The sequence below is a fragment of the Oncorhynchus kisutch genome, linkage group LG30 (assembly GCF_002021735.2).
Source record: "Oncorhynchus kisutch isolate 150728-3 linkage group LG30, Okis_V2, whole genome shotgun sequence".
In the NCBI taxonomy this organism is placed as follows: Eukaryota; Metazoa; Chordata; class Actinopteri; order Salmoniformes; family Salmonidae; genus Oncorhynchus; species Oncorhynchus kisutch.
This window is the reverse complement of record NC_034203.2, coordinates 30,377,562-30,396,314: the sequence shown is the minus strand read 5'-3', so window position 1 is coordinate 30,396,314 and position 18,753 is coordinate 30,377,562. Positions and strand designations below refer to the sequence as shown.

At 42.5% G+C, this 18,753-nt stretch overlaps 3 protein-coding genes across 3 annotated transcripts; 2 read left to right on the top strand and 1 right to left on the bottom strand.

Moving 5' to 3' along the window:
* The first annotated feature begins 86 nt into the window (after window positions 1–86).
* On the top strand, window positions 87–1,850 carry LOC109874729 (leucine rich adaptor protein 1-like). The gene is made up of 2 exons (XM_020466747.2): window positions 87–456; window positions 785–1,850. Exons 1-2 carry the CDS (start codon window positions 250–252, stop codon window positions 1,313–1,315), a joined length of 738 nt encoding a protein of 245 aa, XP_020322336.1. The 5' UTR covers window positions 87–249; the 3' UTR covers window positions 1,316–1,850.
* A 293-nt stretch (window positions 1,851–2,143) lies between these two features.
* Window positions 2,144–10,877, bottom strand: LOC109875297 (tripartite motif-containing protein 75). Its single transcript, XM_020467606.2, has 6 exons — window positions 10,192–10,877; window positions 9,937–10,032; window positions 5,721–5,954; window positions 5,436–5,455; window positions 5,057–5,181; window positions 2,144–4,855 (listed from the first exon to the last, which is right to left on the bottom strand). Exons 1-6 carry the CDS (start codon window positions 10,789–10,791, stop codon window positions 4,272–4,274), a joined length of 1,659 nt encoding a protein of 552 aa, XP_020323195.1. The 5' UTR covers window positions 10,792–10,877; the 3' UTR covers window positions 2,144–4,271.
* A 128-nt stretch (window positions 10,878–11,005) lies between these two features.
* LOC109874475 (outer dense fiber protein 2) lies at window positions 11,006–17,793 on the top strand. The gene is made up of 5 exons (XM_020466377.2): window positions 11,006–11,311; window positions 11,909–12,044; window positions 16,046–16,175; window positions 17,083–17,208; window positions 17,394–17,793. The coding sequence occupies exons 2-5, from the start codon at window positions 11,911–11,913 to the stop codon at window positions 17,571–17,573; spliced, it is 570 nt and encodes a 189-aa protein (XP_020321966.1). The 5' UTR covers window positions 11,006–11,311; window positions 11,909–11,910; the 3' UTR covers window positions 17,574–17,793.
* Window positions 17,794–18,753: the final 960 nt, after the last annotated feature.

Below are 18,753 nucleotides of genomic sequence, written 5' to 3'. Positions count from 1 at the left end.
CCGCCAGTGGAAAAGTTTGCTCCAATCTCTCAATGGAATCCTAGTTCATTATGGAGCGTTCAGGAACACAATGTGCACGTGAGGTCTTTTTTTCAAGTTGACTGCCTGCGGGCAAGCTAACATGTTTTGTCACAGGTAACTTGTCGGGGCTGATTTCCAAAATACTGTTTGCTTGGATCGTTGCGCGTAAGCTAGCCCTAAAGTTCTCTAACAATTCTATATTCAAGTAGGATTTCATAATATTTTATTATGGAAGAAGGGAGTGTGTACGACTCATTTCCAGATTTGACAGAGCTGGAAAATAAAATTGTGATGAAAACTCCGGAGAGCCTGTTGAGGTGGATGCAGGGGGATGCTTCGCTCGGTGCTGAGTGGAGTTCTAATCGTCCGGAGGGGAGAGACAACCGCACCAGCGACAGTCTGACCGACAAGATCAGAAACTTGAAACTAGAGATGGTAAGGATTCCTTTGCAGAATGCAATTTTGAATAGTTCTGTACGATTTGATTATACAAACTGTGTTATACAAACTGTGTGTGTGCATTAATTTATTATGTTCAGTTCTATGATTGAGTTTATTTTTCAAAGCTATACAAATGCTGAAAATAACTCTCCCACCAGACCATGTTTGGCTGGCATTAGTGACAACCACTTCACCTTTATTAATGACAGTTCTGTCACCACCCCACCCCCCTCACCCAGCTGAGGCCCTCATTCCATTCAAAACATTTTAAGTCTAAATTCCTCTGCTCACTACTGTCACCTCACATTCCCTCCTTCCACAGGGCTGTCTGCGTGCTACAGACGTGCGGATCCTGCACCAGCTGGTGACGGTGCATGAGGCCATGGAGGCTGTGCGCTGGCTGCTTGAGGAGCGTGGCACCCTGGCCAGCAGGGGCAGCAGCCTGACAAGCAGCCAGTGTAGCCTGGCTGAGGGGCCTGGGTCTGGCTTGTCCCCTTGCAGAGAGGGCCTGAGTCTGGCCCTAACTAGCTGGCAGAGTCCTCTAAATGATGCCAATGAAGAACCAGAAGAGTTTAAAGTACCAGATAGCATCTCTGGGGACAGCTACTTCCATATGCTCACAAATGCCGTTTCTTGTAATGACACAGGGTTGACACTAGAGGGCGTTGTTAGGCCTCCTGAGAGAACAGGAGAAACTGGGACACCGCACTGTGGTCTCCCAGAGAGACAAGGGGCCTCGGACGGTGAAATCGTGGGGGTGGAGGAACAGACCATTCCCAGTTGTGAGGTTCTGTTGGGGTATGACACTCAGTGGTGCTGGGTGGAGTCTCAAGACGATGTGACGTTTCTCTGACGTTATAAGCACAATTCAAAAGATGCTTTATGACATGAAACCTTCCCTCTTCGCCTACCAAAATTAGATGCAATGGTGCCAGTTGGACATGAAGTGCCATCCTGGACTAGGAGCGACATTTAAATTTACATTAAAGTGTCCATGGTGGACTGGATGAATGCTAGTAGCATTGTTCTCTAGAGGAGCAAAATCAATACTCATATTTTGATTGAGCTACTTTGGTTTGTCAGTTGTTGCCCTTTTGCTTTTCAATGAGTCACCGTTGCCACTTTCAACTAGATGTAAATCAGATCGATGTCAATCATGTTCTCACTATTCCATGTTTTGCTAGAGAAAGCTTATGTAGAGGGCTCAGCAGAAAATGCATTGACGTTATGACATATCATAAATGGACGCAGACATTTGACATCTAAAAGGCCATTAAGCCCATCACAACTCCAGTGTGATACTATAATGAACCCTTATCTTCTGGATGCAAATGTGTTACTCAGAATATTATTCTGTTGAATAAAATAAAAATAATTTTTTTGCCCAACCATAGTCTCCAGCTGCACATTTTCATTTAATAGGCCTAAGAATGCATATCATTGGGTGACTTCAAGACAGCGCTCAGACCTTTGTGTGCCCTGTTCCTGTCCGTTGGAAGTTGGTGAGCCCGACATTGTCCAGCAGCTTGATGGGCTGATGACGTGTGAGAATGCCAGCTATGTCGGGAGATAACAGTAACCTACTGCTGTTTAACAATTATAGGACTGTGACCAGAACCAGGACTTAAGTCCGAGATACACACACATTATTTTAAAAACAATTATCACAACAATACAATGGTAATAGGACAAAGTTATTTTAATGCAGTGTTAAGAGGAACAATCCAACAGAGGACCACAAGAAATATAAACTAAACACCTGTCAATAAGCATTTGTAGATTTGGTAGTCTAGTCTGGCAGGAAACATGTAGAAAAAGACAACACATTGCTGATGCTCAGATGCTATGCACTAGAGGTCGACCGATTATGATTTCTCAACGCCGATACCGATTATTGGAGGACCAAAAAAGGGCCGATACAGATTAATTGGCCAATTTTTATTTATAATAATGACAATAACAATACTGAATGAACACTTATTTTAACTTAATATAATACATCAATGAAATCAATTTAGCCTCAAATAAATAATGAAACATGTTCAATTTGGTTTAAATAATGCAAAAACAAAGTGTTGAAGTAAAAGTGCATTGTGCCATGTAAGAAAGCTAACGTTTAAGTTCCTTGCTCAGAACATATGAAAGCTGGTGGTTCCTTTTAACACTTCAATAACCCTAGGTAAGAAGTTTTAGGTTGTAGTTATTATAGTACCATTTCTCTCTATACAATTTGTATTTCATTAACCTTTGACTATTATAGGCACTTTAGTATTGCCAGTGTAACAGTACAGCTTCCGTCCCGCTCCTCGCTCCTACCTGGGCTCGAACCAGGAACACAACGACAACAGCTACCCTCGAAGCAGCGTTACCCTTGCAGAGCAAGGGGAACAACTACTCCATGTCTCAGAGCGAGTGCCGTTTGAAACGCAATTAGCGCGCACCCCGCTAACTAGCTAGCCATTTCACATCACATCGTTACACCAGCCTGATCTCGGGAGTTGATAGGCTTGAAGTCATAAAACAGCGCAATGCTTGAAGCATTACGAAGAGCTGCTGGCAAAATGCATGAAAGTGCTGTTTGAATGAATGCTTATGAGCCTGCTGCTGCCTACCATCGCTCAGTCACACTGCTCTATCAAATCAGACTTAAATATAACATAATAACAGAGCCGTAGGTCATTAATATGGTCGAATCCGGAAACTATCATCTCGAAAACAAGACATTTATACATTCAGTGAAATACGGAACCATTCAGTATTTTATCTAACGGGTGGCATCCATCAGTCTAAATATTCCTGTTACATTGCACAAAAGTCAATGTTATGTCATAATTACGTAAAATTCTGGCAAATTAGTTCGCAATGAGCCAGGCGGCCTAAACTGTTGCATATACCCTGACTCTGCGTGCAATGAACGCAAGAGAAGTGACACAATTTCACCTGGTTAATATTGCCTGCTAACCTGGATTTCTTTTAGTTAATATGCAGGTTTGAAAATATACATTTGTGTATTGATTTTAAGAAAGGCATTGATGTTTATGGTTAGGTACACGGAGCAACAACAGTCCTTTTTCGCAAATGCGCACTGCAGCTATTATATGCAACGTAGGACACGCTAGATAAACTAGTAATATCATCAACCATGTGTAGTTATAACTAGTGATTATGATTGATTAAGTTTAATGCTAGCTAGCAACTTACCTTGGCTTCTTACTGAATTCAGGTAACAGGCGGGCTCCTCGTGATGCAGGTGGTTAGAGCGTTGGACTAGTTAACCGTAAGGTTGCAAGATTGTATCCCTGAGCTGACAAGGTAAAAATCTGTCGTTCTGCCCCTGAACAAGGCAGTTAACCCACCGTTCCTAGGCCGTCATTGAAAATAAGAATGTGTTCTTAACTGACTTGCCTAGTTAAATAAAGAAGATATTTTTAAATCAGCAAAATCAGCGTCCAAAATGACCGATTGTTATGAAAACTTGAAAAATCGTCCCTAATTAAATCAGCCATTCCGATTAAATCGGTCAACCTCTACTATGCACACTGCATATATTTATCTAATTAGTTCACTTACAAGACATTCAAAGGCTCTGACAATTTACTAGATTTGGGGATTTTGCCAAACTGTAGGGTCATTTTAAGCTGTGTAACAGTTTGAGTGGATTTACAAAAACAGGTTCTCCATATTTTCTTAAATTTCAAAATATTCAATGGTCAGTGTTTCAAACTAAGCATTTGGAACAAAAAGAAAAGCATGCTAGCTAGCTGCTAGTGAAAGTATTAGTGTGAAGGATACCGTGTTGGTTGTAGTGCCTAAAAGTTTGAGACTGGGCGCAGCACCCTCATTGGCTTAGTCGACAGTGGCTGGTCATCCTCCTTCAGCCTAGGGCAGAAGGCTGGTCTGAGGTAAGTTTGGCTGGCTGAATCCTGATCCAGTGTACAGTAGAATGTGTAGAGACACGCCATCCTCACTGCATCATAGAAGCTCAGGATTCCACTGTCCACATCCAGAAAGACCCCGATCCGTCTGGGTGGGTTGGAGTCCGGTGCATGGAACGCAAATGCCAGCCAGTCATGCTGGGCAGAGAACTGCTGCTTGCTCTTGCTGTAACTCAGACTCCATGACTGGTCATCACTGCCGAGCTTGCAGGTCACCGCTATCTGGGATGGGCCAAGGAAAGCTACACCGACGGCCCAAGAGGAGAGCCCCTCTACTTCCACCTCCCAATTGTGCACACCCTTGGAAGAGATAATGACTCCCATCACACAGTAAGGCCGATCAAGGTAACATGGTTCCTCATGTCGCTGGTCCTCCTCAGTCACCCACACAGAGCCAGAGTCAGGGTCCAACTTCAGTTTAGGGTGGGCACTTAATTCAGAAAACAAAATGACATCTCCTACAGAGACATAATATTAGAGATACGAGCAAAAACGTTACTTTAAAATGGCTGACAGGAACAATTAGCTGGCCAAAAACACAATAGGCTTCTAATGTACTATAGTTGTGTGAACGCTTAGCCGCCGAATATTGAACTAATCAGTCTAATAATTATATATTTTTTTACTTGTGTTAACTGTGCTTCATGGAGACGGAGTACCTTGAAATGTTTTCTGGAGAGTCTGGAATAGGGGGGTGATAGATGAAGCCACAAGCTTGGTTCCACTCCAATTACTAAGCTTCTGCATCTGACGGGAACAAATGTCCCTTTGAAGCAGGTCTGCCCTGCAACAGGGAAATTTAAGATCACTAATGTTCAGAATTTAGCGAGATGAACATAATGTGTAGCATATGTACAGTCTGTTGCACCAATTATTTACATACTTGTAAAGACATTTGTCAATTAAATACTGTGGTGCTGGTCATTCAAAAAGTTATTTTTTTTTAAAGGAATGACATTTAATTATTCTACTTTGAGGGAATTGTTTGTGGGTGGTGTCTTCAGCTATAATTCAGTCATAAAAATAATTTAAACTTACCACTCCTCATTCTTCAAGAGCTGTTTAATGAAATTGAACAGTTAAAATAAATCCTTATGAAAAGTAGCCATACTCTTAATGAATTGATAATTAGCATAAGCGGCACTGGGTGCGCTGCCTACTGTTTTTGTGGTGCCAAATTTCAACTCTCATTTAGACTTACGTCCCAGTACACTCCTAGCCTGGACAAACCAGACAATGCTGTGCTCACCATTGTTTCAAATCAGCGTTCAGTCTTTCTTAAAAAAAAACATGCATTATGCCCAAATCATGCTTTTGCTCTACCTGGAGCAGCACCAGGGGGTCACTGATGGTCTGAGTCTTCAGCAGGGTGTCCTGTGCCTGTGTCAGCCTGTCCTGCAGCCTCCTCAGCCCCTCTGTCCGCTGCTTCCCATTCCTGCTCTCCTGCACCATCTCCACAGAGAACCTCTTCTGCCACGCCTGCTCCTCAAACTCCAGGAACAGCTTGATTCTGCGCAGGAAGGCTGTGCACTCACTTTGCTGCCTCTCCAGACTGGCCTGTTAAATAAATGGGTGACCGTCAGGAGTGTAGCCTGATTAAACCAGACAAACACTGCATTCACGCTGGGGGCCAGAGAAACACTGCATTCACGCTGGGGGCCAGAGAAACACTGCATTCACGCTGGGGCCCAGACAAACACTGCATTCACGCTGGGGCCCAGACAAACACTGCATTCACGCTGGGGCCCAGACAAACACTGCATTCACGCTGGGGCCCAGACAAACACTGCATTCACGCTGGGGCCCAGACAAACACTGCATTCACGCTGGGGCCCAGACAGACACTGCATTCACGCTGGGGCCAGACAAACACTTGCATTCATGCTGGGGCGGAGTTATTGACTTGGAGGCCCCAGGCAGAAGCCAGTCTTAGGCCCCCGCCCATGTCTATTTAACTATCATGGCTACTGAACAAAGAGCTGTTCGGAGCCAGCTCATCTAGGTGAAAGAATTAAAATGCCCCTTACTACTAAAAAGGTATTTGCGTTGCCACAGAACAAGGGTGGGCAAAAATTGACTCGAGGGCTACGTCAGGATTTCAAAGTTCAACGGAGTACCGCACAGATTTAAACATTTTGACTGATTTGTTCACCAAAAGCAATTTGTAGGCAAGGAAAAAAAAGGCAGTATTAAAAAAAAATGCCGCTCCCATGTTTCATGAGGAAATAAAAGATCCCAGGAACGTTCCATATACACAAAAAGCTTATTTCTCAAAGATGGTAAACAAATGGTTTATATCCCTGTTAGTAAGTATTTCTCCTTTGCCAAGGTAATCCAGACACCTGACAGGTGTGGAATATGAAGCTGATTCAACAGCCTGATCGTTACAGGTGCACCGAGGACAAACAAATGTGCAGGTCTGTCATAACACAATGCCACAGATGTTTCAAGTTGAGGGAGCATGCAATTGTCTTGCTGACTGCAGGAATGTCCACCAGATCAGTTGGCAGAGAATTGAATATTTGTTTCTCTACCAACAACCACATCCAACATGTTTTAGAGAACGTCAGTACATACAAATGGCCTCAACCATGTGTAACCACACCAGCCACCCACATTCAGCTTCTTAACCTGCGGGATCATCCTTGACCAGTCACCCGGACAGTTGATGAAACTGAACTGAAGCATTTCTGCACTGTCAGAAACCGTCTCAGGGAAGCGCATCTGCATGCTTGTTGTACTCACCAGGGTCTTGACCTAACTGCAGTTCGGCGTCGTACCCGAATTCAGTGGGTACACGCTCACCTTCGATGGCCACTGGCATGCTGGAGAAGTGTGCTCTTCACAGATTAATCCAGATTTCAACTGTACCAGGCAGATGGCAGACAGCGTGTATGGCGTTGTGCTGATGTCAGCGTTGTGAACAAAGTGTCCCATGGTGGTAGGGTTATTATGGGCAAGCATAAGCTATGGCCAACGAACACAATTGCATTTTATCGATGGCAATTTGAATGCAGAGATTGCGTGATGAGATCCTGAGGCCCATTGTCGTGCCAGTCATTTGCCACCATCATTTCATGTTTCAGCATGATAATGCACAGCCCCATGTCGCAAGGATCTGTACAGAATTCCTGGATGCTGAAAGTGTCCATGTTCTTCCATGGCCGACATACTCCCCTGTCATGTAACCCATGGAAAATGAGTGGGACAACATGCCACAATCAACCGCCTGGTCAACGCAAAAGAGATGCCGCGCTGCACGAGGTGGTCACACCAGATACGGACTGGTTTTCTTATCTACGGCATTACCTTTATTTTTATTTTATCTTTATTTAACCAGTTAAGAACAAATTATTATTTTCAATGACGGCCTAGGTTAACTGCCTGTTCAGGGGCAGAACAACAGATTTGTACCTTGTCAGCTCGGGGGTTTGAACTCGCAACCTTCCGGTTACTAGTCCAACGCTCTAACCACTAGGCTACCCTGCCGCCCCGAGGTAAGGTATCTGTGACCAACAGATGCATATCTATTCCTTCACGTGAAATCCATAGATTAGTGCCTAAAACAGGTCAATTGACAGATTCTCATATGAACTGTAACTCAGAAAACTCTTAAAATATTTGCATTTATATTTTTGTTCAGTGTACATAGTCTGTTTTACACTTTCAAGTTAGGAATTCATCAATTCTGGGCCAATACCTATATCTGTTATTTTCCTATGCAATATTGACAATACTGATATATTTTATGGACTTCAACAATTCTAGCACAGATACAAACTGCAACCAAGTTATGTTCATGAGGCTAAAAAGGAAAATATGGCAAATGAGTTGAAGATGGGAAAGGAGAAAAACAAATATTTAACCACAACATGAGTGAAATGCATCAGGGAAGTGCATAGTTAATAATTGTATGCAAAGGAGATGCGTGTAGAAAAAAAGTTGTCAAAACCACAATTGAAAATAATGCACAGTAACATGCTGACCAGACCGCACACGTTGATTTTGTCCACACACACCAGACACGATCAAGACACGCAGGTTGAAAAATCAGAACCAACTAAATTAATTTGGGGACAGGTCAAAAAGCAAACAATTATGGCAATTTAGCTAGCTTGCTGTTGCTAGCTAATTTGTCCTGGGATATGAACATTGGGTTGTTATTTTACCTGAACTGCACAAGGTCTACGTCGACAATTAATCCACAGATAAAAGGGTAAACCGAGGTGGTTTCTAGTCATTTCTACCGCTTCTTCTTTTTGGACTTTATATGGCAGTTGGCAAAGAACTTTAAGGTGCATTACCACCAACAACTGGACTGGAGTGTGGACCTCAGTTCATCTTTCAATCACCCACATGGGTATATGCTCCTAAAAACCAATGAGATAGGAGAGGCGGGACTTGCAGTGCATCAAGCATCACAAATAGAACCAAGTTCTATTTTAGAGCCTGGCTATGCAAACGCTCTTGAGCAGTGTAGTGCAATGATGAACGCTCACATGCCGCGCAGAGGGAAGCGGTAGACACATAGGCCTGTGTCTCAAAAACAGTCATAGCTTTCAGGCATGGGGTCGTAATAGTGAAGTCGTTCAAAACTGTTCAATATCTAGAGACAAATTCGAAGGAGGAAAACAGATACCAATCCATTTGTCACAAGCACTATATTAGCGTACATGGGAGATGATTCACGAGCGAAGTAGGACCTCAAGTGGAGTAGGATGGCAAGATAATTTAGTTTAATACATTAGTTATGCCAAGTTCACGAGGCTGCCTGATGATGTCAGGTCCCAGGCATGAGCCATCGTGCATAAATTTATTCTGAACCAATTACATTAATTTGGGGACAAGTCAAAAAGCATTAAACATGTATGGCAATTTAGCTAGTTAGCTTGCACTTGTTAGCTAATTTGTCCTATATAGCTAGCTTGCTGTTGCTGGCTAATTTGTCCCATTTAGCTAGCTTGCTGTTGCTAGATCATTTGTCCTGGGATATAAACATTGAGTTGTTATTTTACCTGAAATGCACAAGGTCTTCTACTCTGACAATTAATCCACACAAAACAGCCAACCGAATCATTTCCAGTCATCTCTCCTCCTTCCAGGCCTTTTCATCTTTGAACTTATATGGTGATTGGCATCTACACTTTTTTACATCCGGTAAAAAATTTAGTCTTTCAATCACCCACGTGGATATAACCAATGAGGAGATGGCGTGGGTACCTGCTGCTATAAACCAATGAGGAGATGGGAGAGGCAGGACTTGCAGCGGATCTGCTTCAGAAATAGAAAGAGTTCTATTTTAGCCCTTGGCAACGCAGGCGAGGAGTGTGGGTGCAATTGAATAACATGGATTTCAAAATTTATTTTGCAACGCTTACGCACGCGATGTCTCCGGTCTGGTCAGCATGCAAGTCTGCCACTACATGCACTCACTATTCAGACTAGTTTAACAGAAGTGGTGAGAGGAGCCTCAACATTTCATGTGGGGTTTGGGTTAATTTTCTTACTGACATAGTCAACATGATAGGCTCGGTGGTACCTTGGAACGCGAAGCAGCTTCATCAATTTTTGCCAGGCCATTCTTTACTTCAGTCAGCCTCTCTTTAATACCCTGAAGTTTGACGTGACAGTTCCCCTATCAAAACAATTAAAGACATACCATTGATTAATTGTACAATTAGTGATTTACCAATTAACAAGACGCATTCTAATAGATTTTCTGAAAATAGCGCAAACTCAAAGTATCTTCCATGAATGCACAAGTGGCCAAAATGAAAATGAGACACCACCTCACCCTTAAAGTATCCAGTGCATCTGCCAGTTTCACGACATTGTGCCCATCCAGGTGCTTGGCCTCGGCAGATAGCATGCAGTAGGCACACAGGGGGGTCTGGTCTGTCTCGCAGTAAAGTTCCTGTTCCTTCCCGTGCTCTTTGCAGAGTCTGCCAGTGTCGCCCATCGGGCTCACCAGAACGTGTTGGCGCAGTACAGCGTTCTCCAAGTGTGGTATGATGTGGACGGTGCAATATGACTCTTCGCAGCTGACACAACTCTTTTCTGCGAACATCCTCTGAGAATCACCTTTGCAAACAGTGCAGTCGATACCGCTTGCACGTTTACTGTGGTACTTTTCAATTATGTTGTTAAGTACCACGTTATTTTTCAAGTTTAACGTTGAATCGCACGGTGCAAGGCAAAGAGGACAGGTGTAACATATACACAATCTCTCGAATCCACCCTCGGCATTGATGTTTTCGACTTTCACCGCAGATCTTTTCAACTGCTTCACACAGCCTTCACAATAATTATGACCGCAGGGCAAAGTCACAGGCTCGACAAATATGTCACGGCAGACGGCGCAAATAAGCTCCTCGTCAAGAGATATGACCTCCATGCCAAACAAATGTACGGTTCAAAATATAACCAAAACGAGTGCGCTCTCTTCAATAACTAGGTAAGTTGGTTGTGATGAAATTGAGAAGAGAAAAAGTGCTTCGTCCAATCAAAACGGTCCGTTCCAAATTTGAATGTCACGTGACTTTACTGTACAGCTTTTGAATCCGGTGCAGTTTCATTTACCCATGTTCATTACTTTGTTGTTCCAGTTGAATTACTTTGCTGTTGATTTTTTTTAACTTCGGTTTTACTCAAAATATTTTGTTTATGACATAATACTTATTTCATATAGAAAATGCAAGTGGATGGGTTAAACCCCGAACAACCATTGTTTGGTTAATTTAGCTAATAACCACGCTCTAGTAGGGTTTGTTTACGTTACGTCTTTACGCCCAATGCCTCAGCCAATCACTTATCGCGAGTAAAAAGGCGGGAATCAAATCAACCAATGGATGCAACGAACGTCAAGCATCTTACAGTACAGTAGCACAAGACAAGAGGCACGAAAGTGAATGAAGGTAAAAATACATTTAATTTGAAATCTCACCTTGCCAATTTAGCTAGAAACGTCTTGGTCATAGTTGTTTCTTACCTAATGCAAACTCGGTTTGATTTTGCGTTTCATCTTAGTAATTCTAACTAACTGGCCTTTGCTAGCTAACTCAGCTAGCATACTGTATCCAGATACCAAAGCTTGTGTAGCTAGCTAACTACTGTTCCTTGGCTCTGAAGGTCAAAATGTATCATCTCAGCTAATAGCTAATGGTGGAAAGAACAAGCACTGGTTGTAGCCTAATAATCGGTGACAGTACAGGGTCGTTTGTAGAGGAGATAGTAATTGATTGAGAAGTAGAACAGGTAAATGTTGCCTTGGACAATTTCCATGTATGACACCTGTAAGTTAGCTACAATTCTAGCTATACTTGCAATACATTGTACACATGTCTGGTATTGTCTGTGTATATCTTCTCATATCATATTGTGTCAGTGCATCAATCATTTTCATAATTTCTTTGTCATTACAGTTGTCTAGTGTCTTTTATTAGAAAATGGAAATGTGATTATGGGAAAACTGTAAGACTAACACCTATAGTCCTCTTTCATCCCCCCTGCAGAAATGAGAGCCATGTCTCCTGAGGAACCCTTCCAGGACTCTTTAGACGAGGATGTAGATGGCTTCTCAGAGCCTGGGAGAGGGAGCAGGATACGCAACAGCGTCTACACTAAAACCCCTGAGATGGAGAGCAACTAGTGAGATCTATGGGCCACAGTTTTGTTTAGGGGATAGTTAGCTCTCGAAATCTCTAGGCGGCATTCTGCCTTCTCCTTACAGTTCTCAGCCATTATCTTCGCCTACCGCTGCCTTATCTGAACTTCAAATCAAACTTTATTTGTCACATGCTTAATCCTGTATTGACGCTTTGCTCGTTTGATGGTTCATCTGAGGGCCTAGCGGGATTTCTTTTAAGCGTCCGGATTCGTGTCCCGCTCCTTGATAGCAGTAGTTCTAGCCTTTAGCTCGATGCGGATGTTGCCTGTAATCCATGGCTTCTTGTTGGGATATGTACGTATGGTCACTGTCGGGACGGCGTCGTTGATATACTTATTGATGAAGCCGATGACGGAGGTGGTATGCTCCTCAATGCCATTGGATGAATCCCGGAACATATTTCAATCTGTGCTCGCAAAACAGTCCTGTAGCGTAGCATCCGCGTCATCTGAACACTTTTTTTATTGACCGAGACACTGGTGCTTCCTGCTTTAGTTTTTTCTTGTAAGCAGCAATCAGGAAGATAGAATTATGGTCAGGTTTGCCAAATGGAGGGCGGTGGACAGCTTTGTATGCTTCTCTGTGTGGAGTAAAGATGGTCTAGTTATTTTTCCTCTGGTTGCACACGTGACATGCTGGTGGAAATGAGGTAAAACGGATTTAAGTTTGCCTGCCGCTAGGAGCGCCACTTCTGGATGATAATTGTCTTGTTTGCTTATGGCCTTATAGAGTTGGTTGAGTGCTGTCTTAGTGCCAGCATCGGTTTGTGGTGGTAAATAGACGGCTTCGAATAATATAGATGAGAACTCTCTTGGTAGATAGTTTGGTCTACAGCTTATCATGAGGTACTCTACCACAGGCGAGCAATACCTCGAGACTTCTTTAATATTACACATCACGCACCAGCTGTTATTGACAAATACTCACACCCCCACCTAGGGTTGCCAACTTTCTCACTCCCAAATAAGGGACAAAAGGTTGCATGCCAGTGCACGGTGGTATGGGTATGGTGTTGTGTGAATAGTGTATATTCTTATTCAATTGGAAAGGCAAAACATTTGTATGGTAATGAAACAGCAGGGAGCAGGTCTCGAACCCTCAACCTTCTAGCCCGAAGTCCAGTGCGCTATCGACTGTGTCGCAAATGCATGCTTGAGTGGCAGTCGATATTCGTGCTTATAAACCCAGGGTCGTTACACTACTCCCTCCTTTCAAAGAGCGCGTCCTTGCTCTATCTTGCGACTCTACGTCTTATAGCAAGCACGCACACTGTCGTGGATGCAAGGTCCGATCACTTCTGACACCAGTGTAATGAAACAGCAGGGAGCAGGTCTCGGACCCTCGACCTTCTAGCCCAAAGTCCAAATGCATGCTCGAGCGGCAGAGTCGATATCCACGCTTAAAAACCCAGGGTCGTTACACTATATTCAATTTAGTCTATAGCTTTACTAAAACTGTATCATTATGTAAACTTATGTGAATAAACCTCAAAATAAATGATCAAAGAAATCACAATTTGGACCTTTACAGCCAAAAAACAACTTTTCAAATGCAAAAGAGGAAAAGAGGGGCATGAGTCACTCACCAAGTCTACATATTTTTAGCTGCTCTTGACTGATTCAAGCAGTCCTTTCTCCTAGCCAGAGAGAAGTCATTACATGACAAGTCACAGTTCACAGATATTTGAAGTTCATTTTTGATCAGCTCTGTCACAGAGCCTCTGTGCTACATCTGTTTCTTAAGTCTGACCATTTAATGGTCATCAGACAGAATCCTCTCTACAAAGACATTTGAGTCTGGCACACTGAGGACAAATGAGACAATCCTGAACATGTTGATCAAGTTGGCTTTCCTGAGGTTTTGGAAAACTGCCACCCACTTCTCACTGGCCGATTTTGTGGTATCCTGTCTGGCTTTCTGTATTTCCTCCCGGCTAGCACAAAACTCTTCTTAGAGTTGGTCCATACTGACTGTCTGTCATTTTGAGGGCCACCACCACCTGCTCCAGGTCAGTGAAGGAGAGCTCCTCATAGAGTTGGTCCATACTGACTGTCTGTCATTTTGAGGGCAACCACCACCTGCTCCAGGTCAGTGAAGGAGAGCTCCTCATAGAGGCTGATCAGCTTCACCATTACAATGTTCTGGTGAGAAATCAAACCACTTGTCAATGTATGTAGTGACAGTGTCATAGAACTTCACAAAGTCCTGTTGGTGCTTGGACCTTTGTGCTTACAATTGTTTGTCCATCAGCTGCTTGGTCTGGTATCCAAAAAACTGTCCTGTTTCAGCTGAAGCATCTTCATTTTGAACTTTTGGACTTCCTCGTAAACATCTGTGATGCAGAGCGATGTTTCCTCCAGCTTTTTTACGAGTTGGTCAAAAAGACACCCACGTTGTGGAAAAAGCACAGATAAATCTCAGCATCTTCTGTTTTTTCTTCATACTCAAAAATACTCTTCAGTGCCACAGGACAGGTCTCGCCAAGGGATTTGAAGTTTGATGTAAGAGCTGGCCAACTTCGCAAGAGACTATCGACAGCTGGATGAAGAGAGCCATCGTGTGCAAACATGTCGCAGAATTTCACGCCACTCAATGTCAACAAAGGCAAAAAATGCACGCAGTTCCTCTCTTCGGGAAGCAGATACTGATAAGTGGCTGTAGATCTGTAAAACAATTGTCTCAATATCCACTGACAGCTGATCGCAGGCATTATGAGCTATGTGAGCTGGGCAATTAGCTTTCAGAATGCGATTGTTGGCACTGCTCAATAACTGGTAAACGGAGAGGTGTTTTCCAATTTGGTCAGTTTCCGCAGTAGACGTCACGAAGAATGCACCGATATTGCTAGCACCTTTAGCTAGTGTGGCCTTGTGCAATTCTGTGGATGCATGCTGAGTTAGGTCAATCTCCCCTCATTGGCCAATTGAGAATTCCCGACGCATAAAGTGCATAATGCTTTCGTCTAGTCACCACTGACAGGCTTAACCCACGTCTTTTTTTCTTCACATTGTTTGTTGTAGCTGCACAGTCTTTTCTTTTTTGCAGGTTTATCCATATATTCTTGATATGCCAAACTGACTGAACAATAACAGAAATTACTTGCAGGAATTGTCGAGTTTACGCTTTACTGTGATTGGATGAATTTACGGGACAAGGGAGGTTCTGTATGGGACAAACCAAATTAGCCAAATATGAGAGACATCCTGACTAATACGGGACAGTTGGCAACCCTACCCCCACCGCTTGTCTTACCAGATGTAGCTTCTCTGTTCTGCCGGTGCATGGAAAATCCCGCCAGCTTTATATTATCCGTGTCGTCTTTTAGCCATGACTCTGTGAAACATAAGATATTACAGTTTTTAATGTCCCGTTGTTAGGATAATCTCGATCAACTAACAAAAAACTAACAAAATTGCACAGTTGGTTAGGAGCCTGTAAAACGGCAGCCATCCTCTCGGGCGCCATTCCTTCCATCCTGATGCTGTGTTTTAACATTTAGAAACGTCAGTAATCATTGCTTGCGATACGGCTTTCAAAACATATGGCCTCTATCTTTCTTCATCAAGAAAGAATCTTTCAAATAAAAGAGATACACTTACTCTAGCAGTTTTGCACAGATCCATACAGCTAGATAACTAATTAGCACAGGTGGTCACCTCCTGTCTTCCGTCTGTTGTCCCTAAACAAGCGCTGTAACATGGAGATATGGCCGTGTGGGAACACTAACCTATCAAGTTGTGTATTAATTGAACATTGTTATTTGAAAATTATTTCTAGCTGATATGAAAGATAAGGTCCTTATGCTTCCAAATACCGCAAGTGATGCATGTTCATGTTCAAACCGAGCGTCGGCGATCACAAAAATACACTATACATCTACATTATAAAACGATTGCATTTGTGAGAAACACTGCACAGGCACAGCTCTAAGTGTGGATCCAACTGATTTCTAACCCTCTCTCTGTCTTTTCTTTATATGTAGTTATGGAGACTATGGTGCAACCGTGGACAAAAGTCCCCTGTTGAAGACATTGATGAATTCCGAAGCAGCGGCCAATTCTGCAGCCATACAGCTCATGTCATTCAAGGAGACACTGGAGGACGATTTTGCCGTACGTGAAGTCCTTTGCAGTTGATGTGCAGACAGTGCACCTGTCTTTATTTTGAGAGGCATAACATATCATGAATTCGGTTACTATGTTTAAGGTGTCAAAGGTGTCAAAAGCAGAATTGAATTAATCCTTCTGTTACAAAGGACTCAAGACACTGCTTCTGATAACCGGCGGATGTCAAGGCAGAGAGGCCTTCTGCTGGAGAAGCATTTATTTGGGCTGCAATTTCTGAGGCTGATAACTAATGAACTTATCCTCTGCAGCAGAGGTAACTCTGGATCTTCCTTTTCTGTGGCTGTCCGCGACTGCACTTGAATAAACTTTCATAGTTCTTGAGATGTTCTGGATTGACTGACCTTCATGTCTTAAAGTAATGATGGACTGTCATTTCTTTTTGCTTATTTGAGCTTTTCTTGCCATAATGTGGACTTGGTCTTTTGCCAAATAGGGCTATCTTTTGTATACCAACCCTACCTTGTCACAACCCAACTGATTGGCTCAAAAGCATTAAGAAGGAAAGAAATTCCACAAATGAACAAAGCACACCTGTTCATTGAAATGCATTCCAGGTGACTACCTCTCGAAGCTGGTTGAGAGAATGCCAACGGTGTCGTCAAGGCAAATGGTGGCTACTTTGAAGAATCTTAAATATAGAATATATATTTTTTGGTTACTACATGATTCCATATGTGTCATTTCATAGTTTTGATGTCTTCACTATTATTCTATAAAAACAAAGAAAACCCCTTGAATGAGTAGGTGTCCAAACTTTTGACTGGTTCCCAGAAGGAAATGTAAAGGCACAGAAACCATTTGAAGATAGTGTTTTTTAGGAGTTGAGTTTGTATCAAGAGGTCAAGGTTGACTTTTTGATACATCTCATCATCTCTATTTCTTTAATGCCAAGGTGTCCAAAGTGAAAGACAAAGCTGTTTCCAGAGAAAGTTCCTTTCAGACTAAAATCCTGGAACTGGAGGGTGAGAAGAGCAGGAGAGAGAATGAGCTAAAACAGATTAAACAAAGCAATCAGTTGGTGAGTATCAGACACTATCACCTATGATCACCTACTGCATACCATAGGATGTTTCTCATATCCCTTAAAGCTAATGATAATACAGTACAGTACTTTTTGATGCCATAGCCAATCAGACCATTTTTTATTTTAAAGAATAAAAATACATACATTTTTCCGTTCAATGGATTGATTCCTTTGTGTAGGCTGATAAGAAGTTTGAGGTGCGTCTGAAGGACCTGCAGCTCAGCCTGAACCAATCAGAGAGCCACAAGCAGAGCATTCAGAACTACGTAGACTTCCTCAAGAACTCTTACTCCACCATATTTGATGAAGGACTACCACCGGCAACATCTAGCTTTGGATCATCCTACTTTTTAAAATGATAATTACTCAGATATGTGTGTTTGTGGTGTGTTATGTGTAACTTGTGTTGTTGTGGAAGTCAAATGAGCCTTACTTACGAATGTGTTTAATAATGTACGTGTTTTGGAAAACGAATGAATTTGCACGTTGATTCATGTCCATGTTTGTTTTTATATCGATCAGTAACTACTTTTTTCCATTATAAATAGAATTTCAATAAAGTTGATAATGGATATTGTACACAGACAGAGTTTTTACTCAGCGTACTGATCCAAATTGTTTTTCTTAAGTCTTAAAGGGATAGGTCGAGATTTTGGCATAGACTTCCGCTAGTTAGCAATCGCATCACAAACAAACTTTAACTTCCTTCAAACTGCATGCGGAGACAAAAATGGTATCCTTGAGTTCATCTGACTCTTGGTAAGTAGAAAAAAATAGCTTAATTGACAAAATCTCGAACTATCCTTTTATTTAAGGAAGGTAAGTCTTAAGCCTGTATATCACTCAGCGGTGCTGTGCAGGATATGCGAACCTCGGAGAGCCAGTTTCATGACCTGTTTGGGATCTCACTGTCTCCAGGGTGTTGTTCAGGAGTAGTCAGTCAACACTTTGCATAACATTTGGAGGGAAACAATCTGATTGAATGTCAACATCTGAAAACAAGGTACAGTTGCTTTAGCTGTCAGGCCTGGTTTCATCACAGGATCTCCAGATATCCAACGCAGAGCTAACACAGTCTCAGTTATGTAAAAGACAAAAACAATTCAACTGATAGGTTGTGAACAAACAGGATGAACTCAGAAGGACAACTAGAAGAAACTCAAACCAAGTTTATTCAACCCACTGGATGCTTCAGCTGCAAACAGGCATATATACTGTATGTCAAGATGAGATGTGTGTGACTTCTCAGAACTGTCCATCTGTTTTCCAAACTGCCTAGATGTTGCGCGGTTAAGCGGTCTGGTAGCGGTTCCCCTTCATCAGGTCACTTCTCCGTGATGTTTACAAGGGACCTTCTGTTCAACTTACTCAACATACTTTGCACATACTTGCTGTTCCCCTTTTCTCCACAGTAACTTTCCATATAAAAAGTTAATCTTCTCCATTCATTGACATACCATATACATTTATTAATCAGGTAACATAAGGTCAAATATAGTGACAGGAGTAAGTATATTTCAAGTTGGAACACAACAAACG

Excerpts from the sequence above, each read along its gene's own strand:
- LOC109874729 (XM_020466747.2), top strand. The coding sequence starts at position 250 with ATGGAAGAAGGGAGTGTGTACGACTCATTTCCAGATTTGACAGAGCTG. Across the intron at positions 457-784 it reads GAAACTTGAAACTAGAGATG|GGCTGTCTGCGTGCTACAGA; the intron begins GTAAGGATTCCT and ends CTCCTTCCACAG.
- LOC109875297 (XM_020467606.2), bottom strand. The coding sequence starts at position 10,791 with ATGGAGGTCATATCTCTTGACGAGGAGCTTATTTGCGCCGTCTGCCGT. Across the intron at positions 5,955-9,936 it reads AAGCTGCTTCGCGTTCCAAG|GCCAGTCTGGAGAGGCAGCA; the intron begins GTACCACCGAGC and ends TTTATTTAACAG. Across the intron at positions 5,182-5,435 it reads CTCTTGAAGAATGAGGAGTG|GGCAGACCTGCTTCAAAGGG; the intron begins GTAAGTTTAAAT and ends TCCCTGTTGCAG.
- LOC109874475 (XM_020466377.2), top strand. The coding sequence starts at position 11,911 with ATGAGAGCCATGTCTCCTGAGGAACCCTTCCAGGACTCTTTAGACGAG. Across the intron at positions 12,045-16,045 it reads CCTGAGATGGAGAGCAACTA|TTATGGAGACTATGGTGCAA; the intron begins GTGAGATCTATG and ends CTTTATATGTAG. Across the intron at positions 17,209-17,393 it reads TTAAACAAAGCAATCAGTTG|GCTGATAAGAAGTTTGAGGT; the intron begins GTGAGTATCAGA and ends TCCTTTGTGTAG.